The sequence below is a fragment of the Phlebotomus papatasi genome, chromosome 2 (genome assembly GCF_024763615.1).
Source record: "Phlebotomus papatasi isolate M1 chromosome 2, Ppap_2.1, whole genome shotgun sequence".
In the NCBI taxonomy this organism is placed as follows: Eukaryota; Metazoa; Arthropoda; class Insecta; order Diptera; family Psychodidae; genus Phlebotomus; species Phlebotomus papatasi.
This window is the reverse complement of record NC_077223.1, coordinates 102850193-102877782: the sequence shown is the minus strand read 5'-3', so window position 1 is coordinate 102877782 and position 27590 is coordinate 102850193. Positions and strand designations below refer to the sequence as shown.

The 27590-nt window shown below is 38.2% G+C and overlaps 1 protein-coding gene across 5 annotated transcripts; it reads right to left on the bottom strand.

The window, feature by feature from the left end:
* Positions 1–2055: 2055 nt before the first annotated feature.
* Positions 2056–26486, bottom strand: LOC129800499 (RING finger protein nhl-1). Of its 5 annotated transcripts, XM_055844923.1 has the most exons (11): positions 26228–26486; positions 25552–25706; positions 9249–9564; positions 9037–9179; positions 7728–8978; positions 6735–7450; positions 5799–6053; positions 5515–5618; positions 4746–5452; positions 2690–2907; positions 2056–2627 (listed from the first exon to the last, which is right to left on the bottom strand). In XM_055844923.1, the coding sequence occupies exons 3-11, from the start codon at positions 9517–9519 to the stop codon at positions 2414–2416; spliced, it is 3879 nt and encodes a 1292-aa protein (XP_055700898.1). In that variant the 5' UTR covers positions 9520–9564; positions 25552–25706; positions 26228–26486; the 3' UTR covers positions 2056–2413. The 5 variants fall into 5 exon arrangements, with proteins under 5 accessions (XP_055700898.1, XP_055700902.1, XP_055700900.1 ...); XM_055844927.1 differs by lacking the exon at positions 5799–6053 and having other exon boundaries at positions 26228–26426; XM_055844925.1 differs by lacking the exon at positions 25552–25706 and having other exon boundaries at positions 26228–26426.
* Positions 26487–27590: the final 1104 nt, after the last annotated feature.

Here is a 27590-nt window from a genome sequence, read left to right as displayed (position 1 = left end):
CGTCATCAAAATTATCATGCATATGTTTTACAAAAATGTGATCAATACAGGATTTTGAGAAGCCAGTTGTTCTGGTTGGTTCACCATTTAAAAATTCAAACCCATGTGAGGAAAGAAGAAGCAAATAATCATTAGTCTCTCTGCAATTTGACAAAGTGTCAATATTAAAATCACCCAGCAGATAAACATTATTGGTGTTGTTAATTCCATTAAGTAAACGATCAAGTTCCTCTAAAAAACTATGAATGGGATGTGCGTGAAGTCTATAAAAACAAATAAAAGTGATATTGGAAGAATGAAAGGGTAAAACAATCTTCAAACAATCAGCTGTTGTAAGATAAAGCTTCTCAGAGGTCACACCCGAAAAGTGATCACTAACAAACACAGAGACACCACCAGATCTATAAGCGTCATTACATGCTGCATGCAAGGAGTAATCATTAATGGAATAATGGGGGATTTCACCCTGAGAGATCCAGATTTCAGTCAAAAATATTAAGTCGGGCTTGCTGCTCCCCATCACAATGTCGCTCTCGATGCTTGCCAGTAAGTGATCCAAGTTCCTCCTCATGCTCCTGATGTTCTGGAGTACCGCAGAAAAGGTTGTTTGGTGACGTGTGGTGGAGGAAATTTGTTGCAGATTGCTACTGTTGGTCATCATTGTTATTCATTTTCTCCAAATCATTGGGAGAGTTTATTGCAACTACTCTCCCATTATTAATCCTCCGTGCAACAACTTTTCCCTCTCTGATCCACACGTATCTCCAATTTTTCTCTCTCGCTATCGCCCTCGCCTCGTTCAGCAATGCCCTCGTTGTCGCAGTTATTCTCTCATAGATTGATACTCCAAAAACCAGTTCATTCCGGACTCTACATTTGAGACGTCCTCCTCCCATCTCACGCCTTCTCGCTCTAACAGCCTCCATCACTTTTCTCCTCATCGCTCGATCCGCTAGTCGTATTATCCATAGGGATTCACCAGCTGCATCAGCTGATTTAGCTCTTGGCGCCTTTTTTGCCCCTTTCTTCCTCACGGTTACACAGTCATGGATATCTGAAGCGTCTATTTTGAGGCTCAGAGTCTCAGACAGAATTTCCACAGCATTTTCAATTCTGTTTCCTTTAATTTCTGATGGAATACCATGAATTTCAATGGACTCCAGTGACATAATACGATCAGACTCCTCAACGCGTTTCTCCAGTATGGCACACTGTTGTTTTAATTCAGCACAATCATCATCAGGATGTCCATTCCTCAACTCGACAACCTGTTTCTCCAGTTTTGCAACCTCGCACTCCGTCCTCGCCGTTATCTCCCTCAATTTGTCATTCTCACTCTGCAATTGCTCCACTGTATTCTTCAGCTCATTTTTCTCTCTCACCAAGTCTTGGAACTCCTCAAAAAAATTATCAAGACGACAAAATTTTGTTTCACAGAGAGTCTTGAGATCCTTAACTTCCTTTCCGAGAGCCGCAAATGGCTCACAAATTGCACGCAGCTCACTTAACCCTTTGGCCAGCGAGGCAATTGACGGCGATGCTGGAGCCACATCATCTCTCATAAAACTCAAACGACGGGCCTTGCAGCTCGTACAACTCCACGTTAACCCTTCCTCCTGAAGCGTGGCGATGTCCTGCTTCCCCACGTTTACACATCCTCCATGAAAATTGACCCTACATCCATGGCACCTGATCTTGAGGGCATCCTCCCTCAAAATCTTCTTTTTGCACTCTCCGCAATTCATTCCACATTTACACAAAGAACAAAAAAACCGAACAAGAATTCACTGCACAAATTCAGCTGATGTGCACTTCACGAGAGTCACAACTGAATTGATATATATAGTTTTATATAACCACAATTCCGGAGTAGGTTAATCACCAATGCTAGGACGGCAGTGTACGCAAAACACTTCTTGTTATTTCGCTTCTATGAGTTCGACAGAATTTTTCTAACTAAATGTAGATAAAAACCAGAAAATACCTTATATCTGAAACTCACCAACTTTATTCATCTCACACCGTGTATGATTATCCAAAAATAACAACATCGACTACTGATAAAAATGATTTATTACAAAGAAATACAAATTATAAAGGTATTTTTATTCTCAACAATTAAAATCAACGGTGTCATTTTTTGAGCTAAAGAAAAATATTGCATTGGAGATGACAAATCAACTTTGGAACGAAACCAAAATTGATCGTTCTCTTGCAATCCATAACAAAGGCAACTATAAATCATAATGGTTTGAAACACACGCGGAAAATCTATGAATTTAGGCAGATTAGTAGTGTAAAAACTTTCTTTCATCTTCTCCTCGAATCTCCCAGCCAAAGAAAGAAGCACAAAGTGGCCAAAATAAGGATTTTCTTTTCTCGCACGGATAAAATTATAAGTAACGGACGTAATTTAAAACACCTGGACACGGTGGTTTTCGCGATCGCACACCAAAATATTCCCATTCGACATTATGGCTACACCCTCGAGACCCTTAAACTCCGAATCAGCAGATCCCCAGGAGCCAAAGGCACGTAAGAAACTGCCATCTGGTGTGAAGATCTGGATGCGATTGTTGCCAGAATCTGCCACACAAATATACCCCTGATCGTCCACTGCAACTCCCCTGTAAGAAGCCCTTGAAGTTAGTTGATATTCTTTAGGAAAAAGTAAACTAAAAGGACTCACCTGGGGAACTTGAACTGGCCATCTTCACAGCCTTCGCTGCCGAAAGTCGATAACACTCGGCCATTGACATCGAAGATCTGAATACGATGATTATTAGAGTCTGACACAATCACACGATTTGTGTTGGACACTGCAATGTAGTGAGGATGCTCAAGTTGGCCTTCTTTGCTACCACAGGTGCCGAATTTTCCCACAAAAGTACCATCGGACTGGAAAACCTGTTGAGTAAGAAGAAAAACCTTGATATTCAGAGATCTTGAGAGCTTATGCAGGTTGTTGATGTGATCGTTGGTTGTTCTTTTACAAACAGCGTAATATACTAAAACTCAGATAGTCAAAGAGTTTGACGACTCCGAAATCAAGATGACGGACTCGTCTGAAAAACTCAAGCGGATTACAGGATATTCCCAAGCGGAATATCCTGTAATACGAAACTTAGATAACGAAGGGAAACCCTGATTCGAGTCTCTGAAAAATTTTTAAACGCCAAGCGTATTAATCGGAGACCTCTGAAGGAAACTTAAGGAAGAAGATGCTAAATGCGTGGACTGCAAATCTTAAAGGTCCGAGATAGCCGTCTTCAAGAAGAACTGGGTTTTACAATCGGAGTTTATGAAGTCGAGCAGCTTCCTTGTCGCAGATACAGAACTAGCCTAACCCAGGGCTTTTACTGTTTCATCACGTTGTCAATGGACGACTACTTCGTCAGACCTGACAGAATTCTGTAGTATACCATTCAACCCAGTCGACAATAACCCAGTCGACGACCGAACCCACTAATCCAAACCCTTTGTTCTTGTGGCATACCAGAACCTTCTTCCCTAGGAGGTTACTTGGGTTTTTGTTCAAGTTAATCGTCTCCTTACTTCGAATTTAGTGAACATCAGTCACCATAGAATTCTTTCCGATGAAATTAAAAGATTTATGCTACCCTTTTGAGTTCCTCATTTCCCATTAAAATAATTGATTTACTGAAATGTATGAGACAAAGATGGGTCCAATGTACCATCCATTGGAGAATACCCACAATAAGATGGCAAAGTCCATCAGGACTATGAAGTAGCGGTCCTGATGTTAGGATCACAATTGTATATAAACCCAGGAAGAAATAAACATTCAGTTCAGTTCACCCCAAACCAACCAGCTAATACTTCCACTTGGATGACACCTTTACTTGAGCTTATTTTTAACCGAGTCGAGGCATTAAAAAATTAAACATGTCTTGCCCAGAAACGGGCTACGTCAATAGCGGCAGCACTTGCCGATATTAAAGCTTTTGCATCGCAAAATGTAGGTGACAAAGGACAAACACACAAGTAGAGAATAGTTTGAACTACCACACAGTCACACATAACGTCATCTTCCGAGAAAACCCATCGCCTTCTGTTATCTTTTGATCGTGCGACCCCGCTTCTCAGACGATTGAGCGCTCTCCATATTCTCCAGTCCTGGCTAAGTACTATTAATCCGCACAGAAGAATGAAAACTGCTGATCTTTGAGAGACGGGTCCTACTACGAATCTACGAGTCTTTCAACAGGAACCTAATGGGGAATTCCGAACAAAGATGAGCCATGAACTGGAGGAGTTTTATGGAGAAGCCGAAATTGATGCCTCTGTCCAGGTGAGAATATTGAGATACGGTTATATTTGCCGTATGCCAGAGGAAAGGATGCCCAGAAAACTGTATGAGCAAAATCCAGAGGCGTTCCGGGCGAGATAGAAGAACGTAGTGGACAAAGTTTGGTTACCAACGCTAAGACGGCGGTGGCCGCTATCACACAAACATTGAATTTTTTGTACACCTATAATCTCTGTCTAAATTTTTGCTTTCAAGAGCTCTAGCTCAAAAGCAGTACTTGAAATAAATGAATGAAATGAAATGAAAAGTCCTTAAAACGACAACCGGAACATTAGACGAACTACAGGGAGGTAAAGTCACCCCCGAAAACCAAATTCACCTGGTTCTACGGTACAATAACGAATGAAGCAGCCGTTCTCTCTTGCTTTCAAATCAAGGCTCACTAGTATACGAATAAGGTGAACAATGTACCCACCTGAACCCTATGGTTCTCCTTGTCGCAGACGTAGATGAATCCAAGTGCATCTGTGGTGACACCCCAAGGATAATTGAATTTCCCATCGGCCGTGCCCTGCGACCCGAAGGCTCGCAGGAACCGTCCGGCGGGATCTAGCACTTGAATGCGATGATTGTACCGATCGGCAATGATGTACTGTCCGATCCTGTTGACTGCCACACCCGCCAGGCAATCAAACTCGCCTTCGGCATTGCCGTACTCCCCGAATTCCTTCATGAAGATGCCATTTGCATCGAAGATCTGGACTCGGTGGTTTGATGAGTCGGCCACGACGATGTTGTTGTCGGGGCTGACGGCAATGCCACGTGGCCACGTGAAACTACCGGGTTCGCTCCCCCGGCCTCCCAATTGGAACAGCTGTCGGCGTTTTTGCAGGTATTGTGTCCTAGGGGACATACCTGCCGCTCCGGTTATACCGACTGCTGCCACCGTAGGAGAGGTAGGGGAGCCTAGCCCGTTTTTTGAGTCATCATCTGAGCTGGCCAGTTCGTTGGCCTGACGCAGTGGCAGTCCGAGACTCAGGCGTCTCGATGCCGACGATGAACTCACACTAGATGTAGAAGATGGACCAGGATCTCTTGTCTCCTTGGCCGTTGAGCGATTTCCGTACTTGTTCTTGAGATAACGAGCCCAAGAGCTCAAGGCAGCGCCATCTTTGTCGGTTCCTGTTAGAAGATCAATTCTTAGCATCTTCATAAACAACTATGAAACAAAATCTGTAACTGACCAGTGCTCCTGTCTGGAGAATTTTCTCGGGATTTGAGGGCATGGGAAGATCTACTCCTGGATAAATCCGTTGGCTGAGATGCCAAAGAAGAGGATGCTCCATACCTAGAGAACAATCAAAATCATGTCAGAAGATGGCTGATCTTCGACTAAGTCTTGCAAGGCATGTGTCAATTGCACTTCAATCTGGGGTTAATCATTTGGGTCAAAGTTGAATCTACATTGAGATGATGAGGGGAAGATCTCGGATTGACAAGGGTTAGAGAGAGAGAGAAGATGGCGCACCTGGAAGCGAGATAAGCAGATGGGGATGCTGTGGTGGGCGACAGGGGCTCATCAAGATCGTCGTCATCATTGCCAAAATTGTGCGATGAGCGACTCCTGGCCAGGCGATTGCGACGCTCCTTGAGCGCCAAATACCGACTCCGTCCACTGCTTCCGTATCGGCTGTCAGAGTCCTCAGCTGTGCTGAGATCTCGATCCTCATCCGGCGGCACAACGGCCGTGCTTTTGCTCTTGTTTAGAAAGCGGCTTGTGTAGCTGCAAAATTATGGTTGGGGCATTTTTCAGTTATCAGAAACAAAATCACAGACCACATATTCTTTCTTTAGAAAGCAATCACAAATCACAAACAAAAGGTTTCTCTCTATTAGATTTACTTTTATTTTTTGCCATTCTCATCCGGATCATCTCCTGTCGGCAATTCTCTGTTCAGCAAACAACACATAAAACACAACATAATCCAAGATTGTGGCAGGAAGCGATTATCTCTTTATTTCCATGAGTTTTAGAGGAAGATGCACGATTGATGCCTGCCAATATTACACATTTCTTTAGTTGTCTCATGGGTTCAAGCTCCCTTGGGAAATTTTGGGCGGGAAATGCCAGAGAATCTGGGATTAGGAATATGGCATGCTTCAGCAGCCAAGCGTTTATGGATTAGTACCGTGAATGTTAAGTTTCAAAGCAACTAGCTCAACACTTCCTACTGTAGGAGTTCAGGCGGACAATATTGCTGGTCAGGATTCATAGACAGGTGATAAACAAGTATCAACCAGATTTACTGGTCATAACTGATTAAGTCCGGATCAGTAGATCTGTAATTCACATTGTACTTGGTTAACCCTTGTTCTTGTTTGAAAGCCCTCCCAGTGTCTCTCTGAACTCCCACAAAAATCAACCAATAACTTCCATGTCAAATTCATTGAACAAGAAACTCACCTACTTCCGCTGGAGGCTCCACTGCCGTACCTTCCATGGTCCTCAGGTTCCGTATGAAGTGCACTAGCCCTCGATCTGACTCCAGATCCACCAGCAGCCCCATACTTTGGACTTGATTCCCTTTCATAATTCCGGTAGCTATTGTTTGTGCTCGAGTAACTGGTTTTTGGTTCCTCCCTAGAGGTGCGTCGGCTTTCTGCGGTATCTCGAGCTTGGGAACTCCTGGCCAATAGGGGTCCAATGTCCGTCTTCATGGCGGTGTCTCTCGGGGGAGTTCGCACAACGGGCGTCGAGGTGGAAGTTGTGGTAGTTGATTTCACCTCCTCTGTCTCCTCCTCCGATTCCTCCTCCGACTCCTCGGTACTTGTCTCCTCCTCGGTACTGGACTCGGACTCCTCTTTGGGCTTGGGGGACTGGTGGTTGGGCAGAAAGCGACTCTGAAAGGGCTTCTTTTCGGTACTGGCAGCTGCTGCGGCAGTTGGACTGGCAGAGGCTTCGGTTGGGCGTGTTCTGGGCGGAGTTGCGTCTGCTGTGGCATCAATGCTGCTCCGCTGGAGGTATTTCTGCTTGACCTCTTCGGTAGTGAAGGCTGCTCCGGTATTCCGGGGTGCTGCACTGCTGGAGCTGTCTGTGGACGTACTGGAGTCACTGCTGGCGGATCGCGTAGTCTTCTTGGGTGCTGGTGTTGGTGCCTTTGGGGTACCAGAGTTTGTGGACTGTTGGACAGAATTTGGGTATTATACAGAGAGTTTTCTCCTTGGCGTCTTTTGTGTCTTTGTCTCCGTGAAACTCGGCGGGAGACTTGAAGAGTCTTTTTGTCGGTGGGTGAAATTTTGAAAGCGCATCTCAGCCTTAATCTCTACTTAGAAAAAATAATCCTCAGGATACCCTGCTCTCTCTATTGTACTATTTTTGGATTTTTATTTGTCGTGTGGGGGTGGGATATATTTTGGTTTTTTTGAATTAATCATCGAACTCGAATTCGTAACTCACCTCAACCTGCGGAGGCGTCTTTCGCGCCGATGAATTCCTCGAGCTATCGCTATCGTCTGAAGCAGTACCGGCACCTCCTGTCGTTCTCTTGAGCGCAGACACTCGTTCTGATGCAGGACGCTCGGGTTCTGGTGCAGCTGCTGCTCCCGATGGTGCACCCTTGTTCTGCCGCTTTATCCTGGAGATCTCATCATCCTCAGACACTTGACGTGCTGCTGGAGTTGGAGTCTTCTTCACAGCTGCTGCTTTCTGTTGGGCGGCTAGTACTGGCGCCACCACTGTACTCTCCTTTTTTTCCTTTTTTTCACGACTCTGCTCCTGAATGCGCTTCATGACACGCGGGGAATCTGTCAGCCGGATTATTCCACTAAGTTGCCCTCGGGCTACATCTTCAGTGTCAATCACACGATCTCGCTCCTTTTCTTTCTCCTTCTCGTGGAATCTCACGCTGCGAGTGGGCTCATTGTCGGAATCATTGTCTCCCTGATGACTTCGTACAAAGCGGGACCTGAACCTCGACTTCGCTGGACGGGACGATGGTTCATCGTATTCATAATCCCCTCCGTAGTCCCTACCATACCGATCCCCATAGCGATCAGCATTCCTTCCAGCATGACGTTCTCCAAACTTCCTACCGCTGAGCGGGGGCTCATCATCATAACCATGCCCTCTCTGCTCCTCCTGCTGCCGGAATTGTGTGGCCAGGCGATGGTCGGACTTGCTACGCATCAATCCGGGACCCACATTTGGCGGTTGAAGCATTCCACTAGGGCTCGATGTAGCTGGTTGGAAGATGTTTAAGTCGCCGAAGGTGGAGACATTGATAACTAGCTGATTGGGATCAATAGCCATGACGAATCTGACTCGGCGACTGTAGTCAGCATTCTCATACTCAAAGTTCCTCAAGAACTCTACTGTTTTCAAAAATATCTCCTTGGTGTCCATCAATTCACTGTCATCCCACTCAACGGATTCCGTGATGTACTTGTCTGCTAAATCGCAATTGCTCTGGATGTTCCCAATTTCCAGGTCGAGGTTCTCTCTCAGATTTGTAAGATTGCGCAATTCTGTGCCCAGATACCTATCGATCTCCGTGCGCAAGTGGTCAGAGCGATCCTTCAGGGCCTTACTGAGACGCCTGTAGATCTCATCGACTTCCTCAGATACACTCACACAGTTCGACTGGAGACTCAGTGTATTCTTTTCTACAATGGCCAGAGCATCCTGCAATCTGTTGATTCCACGGCGAATCTGCAAAAGGTCACATTGTTTCTTTACTCTGACTTTATGGTCTACGAGGATACTCTACCTGACTGTTTATTCGAAGGATCTCCCGTCGAAGGATATCCATATGTGCGCTTTTGCAGTCTTCACAGATCTTTTTCTCACAATGGGCACAGGCGGAACAGTATGCCTTCTCCGAGCACACATTGCACCTCTCCATGACTTGACCTGAAAGACAAAAATAAATTTAGGTATGGCTCCCTTAATGGAACCGTAGAAATTAATTTCGGAATCTACCTGATGTGGGATCCGGAAGTTCCCCGGTGATTTCAATATGAAGCTCAAGGAAGCGCTGAAGGGTGACATTGGTGGGAAAAGCCTGAACTCCCTGATATGGGATTCTGTGCTCTGCCCTGCATTCAGGGCACTTCACCTGTCGCCTGACATAATCCACCAGACCCTCCATGCACGGTTCCATGCAGAAGGAGTGCTGGCAGGGCAGCAGTTTGGGATTGCGATAGCGATCCAGACAAACGCAGCATGTCAGAAGTTGCTCAAATTGTTCCATTTTCCTACGAGTTTTCCTCTCAGACGCACAACTTTGATAATTTTACTGCAAAGACAGAGAAATGGCAAAGAGAGAAAATGAGGAAAATTGCGTGTCTGAGACCCTCGAGAGATGATTATTTCTGGCCAGAGGCCATTTCATGAAGGGGAGTTGAGCGTATTTTTGTTAAGACAGAAAAAAAAATCAACGATCACTGTTTAATGTCTTGTGGGATTCTTTCTTTTTTCCTCAAAAAATTTTTATGATGATTTTTTTCGAAGGAGAAAAGATGATCATGAAAAAGATCCCAGGAATACAGAAGTCCATGTCTGAGAATAATTCCTCAATTGCTTACAAATTTATTATGCTGTGCGTGTGTTATTTAGACTTAAACTAGGAAATTAAACACTGCGATGATCATAATTCAGGCTCTTGGCCAATTTCTCTCTGTGTGATGATTTTCCCAAATTTTCCCAACACACACTTTCGACATTGAACTTTTTACCAATTATCTCATCATTATTCACTCTCTCTCGAAGATCTCTCGCTTGAAATTCATATAAAGTAATTCTAAAGAGGAAGCTTTATAACGATCTTTTGTTAATCTTTGTGATTATATATATCAAAGATGCTAGAGAATAAAACGGGTACGAATAGATTAAAATTGGAAGTATCGAACTATACTATCCAGGGACTCCTTAACCGTCCCCGAGTTCTGGCAAGGGCCTCAGGAATTATGAGTAAAGGCTAAGTATCGCAGCCTCCTAAAAAATGATCATGTGGAAAAGGAATGATACTGCTTTCAGACAGAATTTTCATAGAGACGAATGAGCAATACGTTGTTCAAATTTGAGTATTTTGACCTTGAACAACGGAAAGGAATGTTTCAATGTCATTAAGGTGCATACAAAAAAATCCTCCCAAACGGCAATTATCGACGTCAAGGTTGAAATTCTCGATTTCAATCTGTCAACTCTAACTCCTTTCCAACGGTTAGACCCTCGTCCAACTGGGGGACAGGGTATTTAATTTGACATAAAATATGTCTCTCTCAGCGGCACCGATTCTCCCTCAGAACATTCAATTTGGAGAGAGCAAGGCAGTGGAAGTTAGCTTAGTTTACGTTGGTTCGCATCGGGAGTAGATTAATAAGATTAACGCTGAGACTTTAGGGGGAATCCCTGCGATGGCTAACAGGATCGTTCCTTGTAATTGTTCTTAAACGTTACCGAAAAGACCAAATTTAACTGTACAACACTACCTGAATCAGCTAATGAAATATAGAGGCAAGAGAACTATTATATTTCTTCTCGAACTTTACAGAGAAAGCAAAGGAATCCCGTGGTCCCGCTGTGTGTCCGTCCATACTAGAGACCTGCACGGGTCGGGTTTTAGGGTTTTTTCCAACCCGCACCCGTAGTGAATTTGATCTGTACCCGACCCGACCCGTTGAAATTTAGTGCTATCCGACCCGGCCCGACCCGCAATACAAAAATTAATACCCGTACCCGACCCGACCCGCAAGAAATGTAAATTTACCCGTCTTTTTACTTATTAACCCGAAAAACAGTAATACGGTATTTTTGTTTCATTAACACGATTAACAAATTATTTGGACTATTTGGACATTAAAACGATTCAATTTACTCAGTAATATATAAAATTTCATTTTAACAAAAATAAAAACCTAAGATAACTTTTTTAAGAATGAGATGCTTTTTTTCTGACCGAAAATCATCAATAAGAAAGAAAATAATAAACAATTTTTTATCTTTATGGATAATAGGGACAAAATAAATAGTCTAAAAATTTAAGTCATTTTTCTCACGATAGGGTAAATGTCCTAATTCAAAACCATTTTCAGACGCTTTAACTTTGACAGAAGATTCAACACATTAAGTTCAATTTTTTTCTGAAGAGAATTACATAAATTTGCTCCTTTACTAATCTAGAATGTTACTGTTTAGTGAAATTTCTTTAGATGTAATTTGAAAACTTCTTAAACACAAAAAATACGCGAGCGTAGATTCCTTCTATTGGAAACATATTAATCCAAATGGAGACAAGGGAAAGTTTCTAATTGGAGACAAGCAGTGTAAGTGAAACCGCGATGAAAGGCTTTCAAAACCTTGTTCAGTTGCTCCTGAGTGCAGGATTTGTTCTTATTCCTGGTCTTTTCTCCTTTCCCATCTAAAACAATAAGAAAATCTCTCCAAAAAAAAATCATATTTCCGGGGTTTCCTATTGAAGCATTTGCAGACACTTCAGAAAAACCCTTTTTGTTCACGAAATAGGTAATTATTTCATTTGGAAACTTCACGTACCGTTAACAATAAAGATTAGCACCTAATTTAACTAAAATTAGCCAAAAATGTGACATTAAATGTTAAAAAAAACGAATAAACAACAGTCACCTCATTGTGTTTTTCATTGGAAAACATGGTCGATCAATGAAAAATGCGATGGTGAAAAGGTACACTTTTCATTTTTCTGAGAAATTAACAAATTAAAATTTGTGAATATGAATAGATTTTTGCTTTATTTGGAGCAAAATTAACTAAATAATGAAACTGTGATATAGAAAATATATAAATATAATAATTTAGTACTATATTTATCGTGAAAACAGTAACGTTTCCATTTGGAGTAGCGAAAAATTTCCATTTGGAGCAGGTTTTGAATTAGCTTAATTTACCCTACCAGTAAATAATTTTCATTCTAATGAAATATGTTATATATGAGTAGGGGAAACTGGGGCACCACCAAACACGGGATACCACCAAACACTAATTTATTAGTTCTAAACTATTTGGATTATCTCGACCATTTCTTCAGTGGACAAGCATCCCTATAGAGCCTATAAATACCTATAAGTCTTATACTCTGACTGAACTCGAATATGCGATTTAAAAATCGCAGTGTTTGGTGGTACCCCAGTTTCCCCTAATTGTGGTTTTTCTATTCCCTTCTATTCAAAAGGGTTTTGCTTAAAAAAATGGTAATATAATATATTGGAAATGTCAACGAAAAATTCTATAACTTTGTTGAGTTCCAATACAATATTTTTAGTGATGATAATTACAAAATTTTCATGGAATTTGTGATTTCGTAGAGTTTTAAAAGGATATTAAAGGAAGCACTATTTGAAGATTTTCATGATTTTTCGTGCAGTAGGGTAAGGGCTCGTAATTTTGGACAGTCTGCTTATAAGCATCGATGTTCCAAGTTTGAAGTGCGATATTTTCAATACTAATTTACTTTTTTTATTACTATCTTTTCAGAAGAGTTGTTTAGAAACTTAGCATGCTATTTATCGTCTTATTTTTACTAAAATTAGTTTTAATACGTTTAAAAATGAATTGATATGTAGAGGTGAATTTGACTTTCATTTTGGACAACTTGTTTATTAATTTGGCCAACTTGGCTGTAAATTTGGGCAGCTAATCCGCCTCAACAGGATGCCCATTGTTCTTCATTTCATGAACCAATCCTACTAAGACCTCTTCCTGTTCATGTAAGGCAAACTTAGAATATCACAAGAAGCCCGGAAACTTTCCATATCATTCATTAAAGTGAGTTGACTTCGGTACTCCAAGTACGTGCGGATTCGCTCATTCCCTGGCCTTTCCGGGAGACTTTCAAGGTTTTTCTCGCTACATCTCGTTCGTAGAGATCATGCTCCCTTGTTTTTCCAGGCATTTGTCCAACCTAGTCATCACAAAAGATGAAACTTCACGAAAATTCGTGAGAAAAACACCTGTCCAAAATAAGGAGTATCACCTCACTGATAAATGTCTTAAAACATTTCCCATTTTTCACACGAAAAATCTAATTCACAAGGCAAATCTCACTTCAGATCAAATGTACAAATCACCACTAACGTGAATCAACACAATTTTTAATGAATATTCAATAATATCACTAAAAAAAAACGAAGAAACATTGTTACTACTTTACCACAGCTAAATAAGACTGATGTAAACAAGAAGTTCTGTCATATTTCTCGTAAACAATTGCTCATACTGAATTTTCAACAAAGCAATTTCAACTCAAATCATATTCAAAATTTAACGTATTTAGTGTCAAAATCTTCCAAAAAGAACAAATATTTAGGGGAAGTGCTTATAATTTTGGACAGTCTGCATATAAGCATCGATATCCTAAGTTTGAAGTGCCATATTTTCAATACTAATTGACTTTTCTTGTTACACTCTTTTCAGAAGGATTGTTTAGAAACTTGGCAAGCTATTTATCATCTCATTTTTACTAAAATTAGTTTTAATACGTTTAAAAATGAATTGATATGTAGAGGTGAATTTGACTCTTATTTTGGACAACTTGGTTATTAATTTTTACAACTTGTCTGTAAATTTGGACAGATAATCCGCCTCAACAGGATGCCCATTGTTCTTCATTTTATGAACCAATCTTACCAAGTCCTCTTCCTGGTCATGTAAGGGAAACGTGGAATGTCACAAGACGCCCAGAAACTTTCCATATCATTCATTAAAGTGAGTTGACTTCGATACTCCAAGTATGTGCGGATTCGCTCATTCCCTGACCTTTCCGGGAGCCTTTCAAGGCATTTCTCGCTACATCTCTTTCGTAGAGATGATGCTCCTTTGTTTCTCCAGGCATTTGTCCAACCTAGTCATCACAAAAGCTAAAACTTCACGAAATTTCGTGAGAAAAACACCTGTCCAAAATAAGAATCATTACCTCACTGGTGAATGTCTTAAAAAATTTCCCATTTTTCACACGAAAAATATAATTCACAAGGCAAATCTCACTTCAGGTCAAATGTACAAATCATCAGTAACGTGAATCAACAAAATATTCAATGAATATTCAATAATATCACTCAAAAACAGCGAACAAACATTGTTAGTACTTCACCAAAACTAAATAAGACTGAAGTAAGCCACGAAGTTCTGTCATATTTCTCGTAAGCAATTGCTCACACTGAATTTTCAACAAAGCAATTTCAACTCAAATCATATTCAAAATTTAACGTATTTAGTGTCAAAATCTTCCAAAAAGAACAAATATTTAGATAGAATTCATTATTCATCTAATATTGGAATAAAAATCCATCATTTTAATCAATTTATTTTTAGTGTCCAATGTTATCCTCAAAGTGTCCAAAATAAGAAACTGGACAAAATTAGAAGCATTTCCCCTAGATAGAATTCATTATTCATCAAATATTGGAATAAAAATCCATAATTTTAATCAATTTATTTTTAGTGCCCAATTTTATCCTCAAAGTGTCCAAAATAAGAAACTGGACAAAATTATGAGCCTTTTCCCTATTATGAAAAGAAATTAATGGAAAACAAGTGGCAGAGAATGGACGTCCTATCACGAAACATCAGCTGTCCAAAATTACAAGCAAAGTGTTCACAATAACAATCAAGATGTCCATAAAATAGTACTTTTAAGAATGTCTATATTTTTATTCATTTTTATGCATTAAGAATTATTCAAGAAAACGTTCCAAATGTTTTTAAAGAAAACTTTAGCTGGTAATTACTTTTTTCTTGATCGCTGGAGAAAATCTGAGAAAAATGGTTTTGAGAAAAGCGTTTCCAATTTTCTACTGCCTATCTTTTCTAAGGATGCGCTCGACTTCTCAGAGTAATAATTTCGATAATTTTACTCTTTAAAGGCGATTGAAACACTAGTTGCCCATAAAGAAAATGGTTTTTCCTGACAATATAAAGTTATGCTTTTTGTGAGAATTTTACGAACTTCAGTTTAATGTTAATTGTATTTATGTACAGAAAATCGTCAATTAGAGCAAGCGATACTCAAAAATCATCCAGTTTTTCTCACTCAATGGAGATAGGAAAAATTCCTGTCACCACCCAGAATCGAACCGGAGACCTGGAGGGGAATTCTGTAACGCTCTGGCAATGCCATATGAGAAATTGGGTTCGAATCTTAGGAGAGCTTTTTCGAAAATGCGATTCTGCAGCCGTAACATTGCCATTTCAACTCACGTGGCAATGTCAGAAGTCACGTATTTGAGATTTCTGGCAATTCAAATGACAATGAATTTTGTTGAACAAATCAACCAAGATGGACTGTATTTTCATAAAATCGTCAAGTAAAGGGATTTAATTAAAATTCAATGAATTGCATTTTCGAACTCATATGATATGACAAATAAAGCTCGAATGACATTGTCAGGTTTTGAACTCACGCGTGACAATGCCACGAAAATTACAGAATTCTCCTACTGGACTTTCATAGGAATTTCAGGGAAGTTCATTATGGACAAATGTATATTTCACCCTTTAGATTAGATCATTGTAGAAGAGACTTGGCGAAAAAGTTGATCCGAAATAAATCGTATGTAAACCAATAAAGAAAATCTCAAACTTATAGTTCCTAATAATAATTCCTTTATTTCTGAACTTTCCCAAAAGCTATTTTTTCAGAACGCCTATAAAATTTTAGAACTCACTAATTTCTTAAAAATGTTATGCCTAGGCATCTTTATTTTAATAAAATAATGCAAATAAATATTTTTTTCATAAGATTTTAGAAAAAAAGACGTACCCCCGGTCTCGAGTTGAAGAATTCCAGCAGGTACAAGACCCAAAACCTTGTACACCATGGATGGCAAAATTCGCTTCACAGAAAACAGACAATAACCAGTAACAATTTTGTCTGGAACTTTCCTGAATTGCCCCTCTGATCTTAAACATATCTCCAGAAGAAACTTATAGTTCATTACGCCAATTTTCTGTGATATCTTGAGGTGGAGGTTCTTAAGAAATATGTAGAATTATTTTACGAAACTTGCTTTCTTTTTTCATAACGGTACATCGTAAGTTTTTGGTGCCAAAGATTAGTTTTTAGAGAAGGACCCAAGGAATAATTTCCCAAAACAAATCTTATCTCTATCATTTCATTCTCCCTATGATTTTTCATATTTTTCCCACAAATCCTTAAATATCATTTAGTTGAACAAAAAGGTAAAAAGTATGACAACAATCCTTTTAACAAAAATATTTTCCTTGAAATAAGAGTTAGGGCCACTGAAGATCCTAATGTATTGAATTCGAATTGATACATAGGGTCGAATAACGCACCGTTACCAAAAATTTTTTAACAAGTTCAAAGCATAATGGCTTTATGAGAACCTCCAGAGATTTTATCTCGTTTTGCAAGGAGAATATTTCTGTACAGAGGATATGTAATGCTATATGTGATTCTTTTCTCGAATTTGTAAGATATTCAAAGATTTGAGGAAAATCTGGAAAAGAGCATGTTTTCTGTCGGTTCGTTTTGTCAAACTTTGGCAAAATAATATAACAATTATATTTGATTATTTCCACGAAAAAAATGGTCGGATAATTTTTGAAACAATACCCGTAAATTTCTAGATAATTATCCGTGACCCGCCCGACCCGCAGATTATATTGATAAAACCCGCCCGACCCGCAAATTTTCGCGGGTACCCGCGGGTCGGGTCGGGTGCGGGTCGGATATGCAGGTCTCTAGTCCATACTATCATCCATACAGAACAAACGGTTAGAGATAAGAACGCGTTACGTGTTATATTTTCCACACCCCTAACCTTTTCCTTTCAAAATTGTTTGGTTGAAATAGCTCGACAACGCATCGTTTGATTTTCTTTTTAAATTTTTGGATATATTTTACTAAAGGTTGGTTTATGCCCTAGACACACTTACGACTTAAGCCGAGAGACGACTTAGTGGAAAATTATGGAAATGTAGTTTAATCTTTAATGTAGTTTAATTAATGTAGTCAAGCAGAGCATGTGGCCTCTAATAGCTCAGTTGGTAGAGCACTCGTCTAGTTAACGAGAGGTCTCCAGTTCGATTCTGGGTGGAGGCAGGAATTTTTCCTGTCTCCACTGAGAGAAAAAAATTGGATGATTTGAGTGTCATTTGCTCTGATTGACGATTTCTCTGTACATAAATACAATTAACATTGAACTAAAGTTCGTAAAATTCTCACAATGTAGTTTAATCATTACTTCGAATATAATTACGTTAAGCCGTCTCTCGGCTAATCCTCAGTTCTGTCGAGGCCCTTAGGCGGACATTTCTGAAGGTCAAAACTTAACTGGAGATCGGAACTTTTCGTTCCGATGATGGAGTGTAATACGGGCTTCAGACCTAAGGCTTAGCCATATGGCTTAACTTCTCTATTTTTTTATCAGTCCAAATTTTCTGGAAAATTTTTAACTAAGATTGGATTATTATAAGTAAATGGCCTTATAGATTTTGAAAAACCAATAAAATTGGTTGTTTGGGATTTTCAGGGCTTTAGGAACTGGGCTAAACCTCTAGTCCGAAACCCGTGTAACAGGGGTAACAGGAAATGGACGGAAACACATATTTTGAAATTTCTGGCAAGGTTCCGATCGGTTGTGAACAGATAATAAACCGGTTATTAATAAACCTACAAATATTTTTTGTCCAAAAATCAATTGTATTCCTCTTAAGCTATTAGCTCTTAAGCTAATTGGGGATGTTAATGAAAATTATGTTGATGGTCCCCCGACCTATTTAAAGAAGAATCTCAACATTTATGTAGGTTTCACATAAGTTTCAAAAGATATTTTCTCAGAAATATTTAGGAAATTTGCTCTAAAATACGTACTTCATATTTTTGGAAAATGACAAAAAACAACAAATGAGGCATTTCGAGTGATCGGAGCGCGATGTCTTACATGAACAAAATTGTAGTCCTTAGTATTGCCTATCGCCTGGTGTCAATGAATTTTTAATATTTTCTTTAGGTCATTTTATATAGATTTTTAAAACCTCATTTTAAGATCATTTTTCTGGTAATTCTTAGAGAAACTCGAATTTTGCACCCTGAAGGAGTGGTTTTACAAAGTTTTTTGTAATTGTCAAAATTGAAGCACAGCTAATGAGCTTTCTAACGGACCTACACTTTTTAAGTTCTGTTCACTAGAACCTGAGATATAACGAATAATGTAAGGCAAAACAGAAAAAATATAAAAGTATTAATAAAAAATCATTGTGACGTGATGGAGCAAAACCAAGATCAGATTCTTAATCAGGGGACTTGACTATCAAACGTACCATGTGAGATCTCCGTTAGCAAAAAAAGTTGTGAATTTGTTGCATGTGTAATGCAAAACGGGGCCGAACCTGCTGAGTGAGACCTTGGATTTCGAATAGTTGGGAACGTTTTTACGTTAAAAAGTTCAAAAGATATTAGAGGGATATCTCCGGTGATTGCCTGTGAAAAGGTAGCTGCTAGGTAGGTGCTAGGAAAAAGTGAACAAGTGAATGAACCAAACTTATGGAGGTTCCATCTAAAACATCACGTCGTTATCTCTAATCATTTGTTCTGCAAACCTAAAACCGGACGAATATTATTTAACTTTTCGCAAAATGAAATCAAATACCTGAATACTTGAAAATTGATTTATTCTTGGTTCTTCTTAGATGTCGATCAATGAAACTCTTGACAAAGCTTAACAAATATCGTTACAATTCTCTGTTCATTGAAAAAATAGCCCAATAAAGAAGAAAAGACTCATATGATTGCAATTTGGGTTAAAATGCAACTGTCCAAGAGTGAATGAATGGGTGGATAAAATTTGTGCCAAGTACTTGTTACAAGGCGTTTTCATAAAATTATCATTTGCCACACATTTTCCCTCTCTCGTGGGTAAATTTAACCCGCCGCGACGGTTTAAGTGGCGTCGATCGGCTATACGGAAGTTTCTTTTATAATAAATTTTCTCTTACATGCTTTCTAACTAATATTTTTTTTGTTCCTTGATGATCGTGAACGATCTGGGGATCTGCACAAAGATCACTTTTCCTAATAAAATTCAAATGAGTTTATTTCAATGGAAATGGTTTTTCCTTGAACTCTCTCTCTCTTCACTTCACAAAGGCACAAAGATCATGATCACAATGGCGTGGAAGAGTATCTTGAAAATGTTACAATATCACAAAGAAAATGATCTTTTGAGATCACGCAATATTCTTCTTTTTTTTGTAAATGAAAAAAATGCAAAAATTTCTTTTTTCCTTAAAAATATCTTCACTCCTTTGTCCACTTTTTTTTCGTTCTTGTCAATGTTTGTCGAGGAGAGTTCGTACACTCAGCACTTCTTATGACTGACTAAACTTCTTCATGGTGTTTCGCATTTGGGAGAATATCTCCGGAGTCAAAAATAGATCATCGAATCGCAATCTCTAAATTTAAATTTTACAACGAAATCACAAGAAAGACTGACAACAGGGTGAATCAAATGCTAAGAATCATTTTTACGCATGCATCCAAATTTCCGACCAAGATCACTCCTTAATCATCTTTGGGAGCATCTTGTGATTGACGTGCGATTGAAATCTCACAATTGATGACACTCCATCATCATTCAAAAATATCTGACATACTTAAGTGGTTTTAATTTTAACCCAAAATGAAACTCTTGCATTTTCCGTTACAAAAAATCTGTTAAAGGGTGAATCTTCTGAAGAACTACAAAGTGATCGTATACCAGAAGATCGCAATAATTTCCGGAGGATAAGTGCTTGTATGCCCTCATGAGATAAATATTTATATTGGGAGGATCCATACGACGTCATACAGTCTCAGAACTACGAAATCTTCCCAATTTAGACGACACAGAAATAATTCTAAAGCAAAGAAAAAGAATAAAACAACTCCGATCGTGATCAATTGATCCTCACATTTTGTTTTTGCATTGCACGCGTTTGGTAAACTTGAAATTCTGGACAGAAATAAATCCCATTCTCAGCCACACAATCATGTGAACTTTTCACCCCATGAAAAGAGGATTCTACACTGAAATAGATCTTCTTTCAAAAATGAAGATCGCAAGATCGCAAGTGTAGTAATTTAGGGAAGAATTTTCTCTATGACTCATCGTAGAAATTCTAGTACAGAAATGGCCAAAATTGCAATAAAATGATCTTCAAGTGATCCTCGATAAAAATGAAGATTGTGAAGACCATTAATTGGTGGTTTTTCCTCTCCGTCACGACTGTTCACTAAAGTGTTTTGATCCGGAAATTGTAATGAGAGACTTAGAGACATCATAAACTCTCTCGGAAAATCCCACGCTCCTGAATTCGCAATATTTCCCATATAGCAAAAATATATTGCGTCAATGCCAACCGAAATAGTCCCTGTCGTCATGTCGCTAGAAAATTCTATCTAATCACAATGGAAATGTATTTTTTTCACCATTCCACAATGTTGTCCTCGCATCAATATTTCATCAAATTAAGAGATGATCTTTGTGGTATTTATTTCTCATGACCAAACGCACGAAGTGATCGTAAAGCAGTTGTTTTTAGAATAACGGGTTTTGATTTAAAGAAACTCGAGAAGGATCATAAATGTGCAAGTGATACTATATCTGTATAAGAGTTCCAATTTGAATCACGAGTAATGTCTTCTGTTTTACAGACCCTCTGTAATAGAGGGCTTCCAGGATTTAAAAGAACCCGTCAAATAATTTCGTCAGATATCTTTAAGATTTCTGCAGAAAATATCTACACCTCTGCCGAAAATCTGCCGAGAAATCTGTAGATATTCCTACGAATTTTATTTGGGCTTGGGACAAAATTCGTCATAAATTTTTGCAGATTTTCTGACGAATCCTGGTGCATACTCTGACGAATTTCTGTAGATATTTTACCGATTTTCTGTAGATTTTTTTTTACATTCCAGACTTTCCAGACAGCTGTGTCTGAAAAGATGGAATATTTTTCATTGAAATTTGCAAAATTCAATAGAGTTATTCTTGGTAATATCACAGTGTTTATATAAAATAAAGAATTCTGCGACGCCGTGTTATAAGTAGAGAATAGTGAAGTGAAAACTTTAAGCAGAGTGTCGACCTAAATTTCGTGTTTTTGTACCATTCCATGGGCGATTTTTAAGAAATTAGTATTTTTGCTCGCATTTTTTTACTTATCTAAAATGTGTACTCGGTAATACTTGTTAAGCAGAGCATACCATTTCCTTTATAACTTCTACAGTTTCTTCATAAATCAACAATATTTTTGTGAAGTAATGGAGACTATGCAGATTTTCTAGGGAGAAATTCTGCCGAGAATCTGCAGATTTTCGGCAGAATTTCTGCAGAAAATCTACAGATTTTCTCTGAATGTGCTAGAATATACCATTACAATTCAAAAAACCTCCTAGTAAAATCGGATAAGGATTTATGGCGATGGTTAGGACGTCACAAAAAGCAATCACATGGATGAACGCCTTAGCTGTCAAAAGTTTCTGAAGAACCCTTAGCGTTCCTTCTAACGATCTACTCCTTGCGATGACCTTACATGAATTAATTCCCTAGACACACTTACGACTTAAGCCGAGAGACGACTTAACGTAATTAAAATTAAAATAATGATTTGACAAAATTCCTTCAGTTTCCCACTATCTCAGCCATTTCTCGGATTAAGACGAGCGTCGGATTAGTTTGCATCTGTTGGGAATATAGTTTAATCATTATTTTGAGTATAATTATGTTAATCCGTCTCTCGGTTTAAGTCGTAAATGTGTCTTTTGCATAACTATCAATACTAGGGTAAGTGTGCCAAATTCCGGCCAGCTTGCAATTTCGGCCACCTTTTTTGTTCCTCGAATTTTCATGAACTTTTAGATTTTACATACTCTAGAGATTATACAATGCAAAAGAAAACCAAAAAATGTAGCTTCGACAAACGAGATGACGTGAAAAAGATATTAGAAGAATTCCCGAAGGGCAAGGAACTATGAGAATGAAGGTGGCCGAAATAGGGCACCAAAGCTATGTCTATATTTTTATTCATTTTAAAATGTATTAAGAATGATTTTAGAGTAAAACAAGATGGTAAACTCTTTACAAGGTTCCAAGCAACACTCTTTCAGAAGAAAGAATAAAAAAATCAATTTGTTTTTAAAATATTACATTTCAAACTTGAGACTTTGACGCTTGCATGCAACTATGCCGAAATTTGGCACACTTACTCTAAATCTCTTTCTATGATACCCTTTTTGAAGGGGTAACTCTCAGGCTAACATTACGAACGCTCTTAGGAGAAATCGATGCTACTTCGAGTGATATCTATGACCTCACTTCAAATACCAACGGCGGTTTATTCGTTTAGGAAGAAGCTAGTGCTAACACAATTTTACAAGCTCACTTACAATACTAAAGCTTTGATCTTGAAAATAGATTTAGCATAATGATAAACTTTAAAAAATTATAAAATCCTATTTTCAAATTACTTTTTCTTGCACAAGATGTGAATTTTGGCAACAATATTTTTCAACATTTAAACGTTAGTATTTTCAGAGTAATTTACATCTGAGAAACACAAATTTGTTATTTGTTTTCGGATTTTCCTAAATGTTCTACCGACTTTAATATTGATTCTTTTATCAAACTTAAAACATTACTGCCATAGTTAATGTAGATCAGGAAAATCTGATAACTGCCAGAGAACAAAGCTGAATGTAAGGTTTTTGTTAACAGAATTAACGAATAGTGATAAAATGTGTTAAAAGCATGAGGAAAATAAATCAATGGGTTCCCTGGCTAGACCAATGTTCTAAACCATCGAGGAAAAATTCTAGAGCATAAAAATTATTTCTTAGAAGGGAGAATGGTCAAAAGTATATATGGGCACCGGTTCATCTTTATCCAGAGTTGAGAGTAGACGCATTTTGCAGATACTGGTATAAGATTAAAATAATTCCCGGGACCCAGGAAGATAAATGCTGGGAGTTCTTGTAAAAAAGCCTCTATCCTTCCGATAAATCACTATTTTGACAACAAATTACGCAAGAACTGCTAAAGCGATCTTGATGAAATTCAGTATGGGGTCAGTGTATTACTTAAACTTTTTATTTATGCATACCACTCCCGCCACCCATCCTCCATTCTGCTAGCCCGCATACAAAATGAGAACATTTTACTTTACAACTCCTTTCTGAGAAGAGGAAATTTCAACAATCCCCACGAAGAATTTTTTGATCGAGCTTGATTGAATAAAAAAAATTGAATAAGTAGTAACGTTAACAATCACTTTCTAGATTTTTTATATTTCATTTTTCGCCTCATTAAGATCTATTGGTACGTGAAAAAAAAGAAACATATCCTCATTGTATAATCTAACTGGCATTAGTGGTAATTTTTTGATATTGTAATCAAGGTTTTGCAGTTGCTTCTCAATTTATTGTCTACAGAAGTTGTACTAATATGCAATTCAGTGCATTAATAAACAATTTGTGTGAAGGAATTCTTTCTATATTAAGGACTATCAGACAGGTGGGTATTGGGATGATATGCTAGTTAAAAAGTCTTCCCTAAGCTTTGTTCCCATGTCGATTTTCAGCTTTCTACCTCCTCTCAGAAAGGAATTATAAGGTAAAATGCTCTCATTTTGCATGGATGCTACCGGAAGGGGTGATGGAAGAAGGATTCGGTATGTATGGTTAAAAAGTTTTCTTTAAGCCTTGCGGGCATGATGTGTTTCAGCTTTGTACCTCTTCTCAGAAAGAAGTCGTAAGGTAAAATGCTCTCATTTTGTATGGTGGCTACCAGAACGGAGGGTGGGGGGAGGGGGTGGTATGCATGAATAAAAAGTTTAAGTAATACACTGACCCTATACCGAATTTCATCAAGATCGCTTTAGTCGTTCTTGAGTAATTCGATGTGAAAACAGCAATATTTTGGAAGGATAAATGCTTTTTTTACAAGGACTCCCAGCACTCTCAGCGTTTATCGTCCTGGGTTCCGGCTATTTTTTAATCTTATATCAGTAACTACAAAATAAACCTACTCTCGTTTGTGCTGATTCCGGGACCAGCGCCCATATAGTTGTGACCATTTTCCTTTTCCCAAAAAATGTGATTGATAAGAAATTATAGCAGTTAAGCCATAAGGCTAAGCCTTAGGTCTGAAGTCCGTTTAAGGATCATATGCAATGGTCCTTTCAAAATTACATCAATTTCATTCTTTCAAATAGATTAACTCTTAAGCGTATACTTCGGGAGAGAAAACTATGAGGAATTAACATAATAGAAGACCCTATGAAGAGCCAAAATGAATCTTTTAGTTTTATTATAAAATTTAGCTAAATTTTGTCACTATATTGCAAATAATACCCGTAGTGAGCTCATAAATCAAATAATCATTTCTTATAATCCTCATTAATTCTTTTGCCAAGACACTCGTTTATATATCCTTTTGCTTTCTTTAAATTTAAAATTCCCAAACCAAGCCAAGGTGACGTAATGATAAAGTATCTCAACTCACAAGAATTTTAATGAATCATCCTATTCTATAGGCATAGGCCTGTATTTTTCTACTTCTAATAAGTAGTCCAAAAACATTTTAAAACAGATCAAGTGATTATGATCGCACAATCTCAGGTCTCATTGTCTATGATCATAATCGCAAATGATTCCGACAAAATAGTAATGCAAATGTAACTGCCAAAATCAACACTGCATGTATATAATTATTTGCACATTGTGATATTTCTAAGGAAAATAGTGGCCGTTAAATCATTTTCCTAGCCATAAAATACCGACACATGAGGCGCCAGGAGCATCATTTTGTGATGCATATGCGCTGCACAGAGAATTTGGCGCAATGGACACAAGTCATGAATATTTTCTCCATTGATTTTCTGCCTTTGTAATTCTATACAGTCTCTTGCAAATCAATGGGACAAGAGTTGAGACTTTTCATGAGCTATTTCTGTCTATTTTCTCTCGTGTTGCGTGAAAATTCTGAGAGAATGAGAGGGATCTCGATCACTTGCGGATTTCTTCGGCTGAGATTGACTAGGTCCAAAATTTTTGGCACCTATCCGTGTGTTTGTCGTCTGTTCAGAGATGAATTTCTCTATTCCCATGGAAAACTTGAGGAATTTTCCGCTAAGTCTGCGCGGGAAGATCAACCGATGATCACCGTTTTTGCCTACTTCTCGGCACTTTTTTTTTAAAGGAGATCTAACGATCTTATACAAAAATTTTAATTAGAAATTTGTGACTCACCTTTTTTATGAAAAAAAGAATCCTTAATGAGAGATTTATGTGGTATCCACTAATTAATCCGGGAAAGGTGATTTATCTATGAAGAGTCTTTTCTCAATTTTGCGGACTCCGAGGCACCCCGAAGGGGCTCCCTTTGGCACTTTATTTCTTCCTATCTATAAACACGATAAAAATAGCATTAATCACACACTGAATTGAGAATTTACCAGTAAATAATTTAGGCACACACGGCAAGTGAAAGTGATATTAGCACTCGTAATAGTAAAATAAATCTCACACTCCCCAAATTTCCTATTTAACCTTTTCAACCGGAAAATTTGTCTGTGAACATTATTTGTGATTTAATGGGTGAAAAATGACGAGGAGCAGACTTATGGACAATTTGTTGTGAAGAAATTGTGGGTAATTATGTAATTTTGAGATGAGCATGTGTCATGTCATAAATTTAAGTGTTGCGATCATGTAAAAATAGAGCGAAAAAATGCCACTGAAAATATTCTTTTCGCTGATCTTCGTGATCATCAAAATTGAGAAAAATTCCTATAGAATTTTTCCTATAGAATTTTTCCTATAGAATGGAAAATTTCACAAGATCCACCAATTTTAGTCAAAAAAAAATTATACAATCACTATCACTGCACAAATTTAACCCCCTGTGCTCCCGCTCTTTACTTACGTCGATTGAAAGTCTTTAATTTTTCGCAAACACAAACTTTTCCACTAAAATGGATTTTCATGCGAATCACACATATGACTAAATTAAAAAAATGGAGAGGGGAAATTTTCTTTCTCCTTGAGAATCTCTTGAGAAGTTATAAATGCTTGTTGATCCGGAGTTAAAACGGTCATCAAGGCCCGAAGGCCTCTAAGGTACTGAGGCAGCAGAGTCGTTAGAATGTGATATTATCTGGTGCCAAGTGGTGGAATCTTCTCTCTCTTGTCCGAGATCGTGGCTCGAACGACAAGTGAATTTAGACGAGAGCCGCAATCTCTGACATTAATTTTCTTTTATCTTGTGCTTTTTTTTGCTCATGAGAGCGAGAGCAAAAAGGATCGCAGAGTTTACGTGATCGTAGATGAAAGACGGACAATGTTTTTTCTGTCACCCAACGGGTGGGAGGCTGTTAAAATAATTGCAAATCTTCCTGACTCATGAACTTGATGAAACACAATTACTTTGACCGTTGGAAGATGTCTTTGTTTTAAAATCAAACCTTATTGGAACATGGACGCCACTAGGGGCAGTTTCGGCAAACATGTATATCCTGAAATGTTGAGTAAGGGAGACTGGGGCAAAAAGTCACAAATCGAAAAATTCAAAATTCAATATCTTCCAAGGTAAAAAAGATAGCGGCTCAATTTTTTTTCTATAGATAGCCTCCATAGACCTTCTTCAATGTCGTAAGTTTCTTAGAATTCGAACAAGGAATTTAGAAAATAAAAAATATCGAAATTATTAGCCCTATTTTTGAAATATTTTCCTTGCAGAAAATAACAATTATTACCTAATTATTTTCCAAAATTGATGCACTGGTGAATATTTTCTAAATAATTTGGAGTTTTTAGAATATCTATCTATTTTAGAATTTCACAAAAGCTCTTTTCTCCAGAAATCCTTTTATTAAAAATGGTCACTTGGGGTAAAAAGTAACAAAAAAGCGAAGCAATTTCTGATGTCTCACGGCGAAAAGAAACGTCATTATCATGTCTCGCCGCTTGTTGTTTGCATTGGTCAAACGATTTGCAGTTTTTTGTGTGTTTTCTAAAATAGCTTGAAAAGCGCTTTTCTCGTTTTCTCACTTTTCTCGTAAAGAAAACAGTGTTTTACAAAGGTGTAGATGTAGATGAATAAATTTTCTATGAAAATATGTCCTCTAGGTATTTTTTCAAATTTACAGAAACCCGTAATGCAGCGAATCAAAATATAATTACCTTTTAGAAATTGGCTCGATAAACGTATTTCCTTACAAAATAGAGGAAAATTACTTTCACAAAGTTGTAGAGCAGTAAATTTCCTATAAAACTGCGCTAATTAGAAA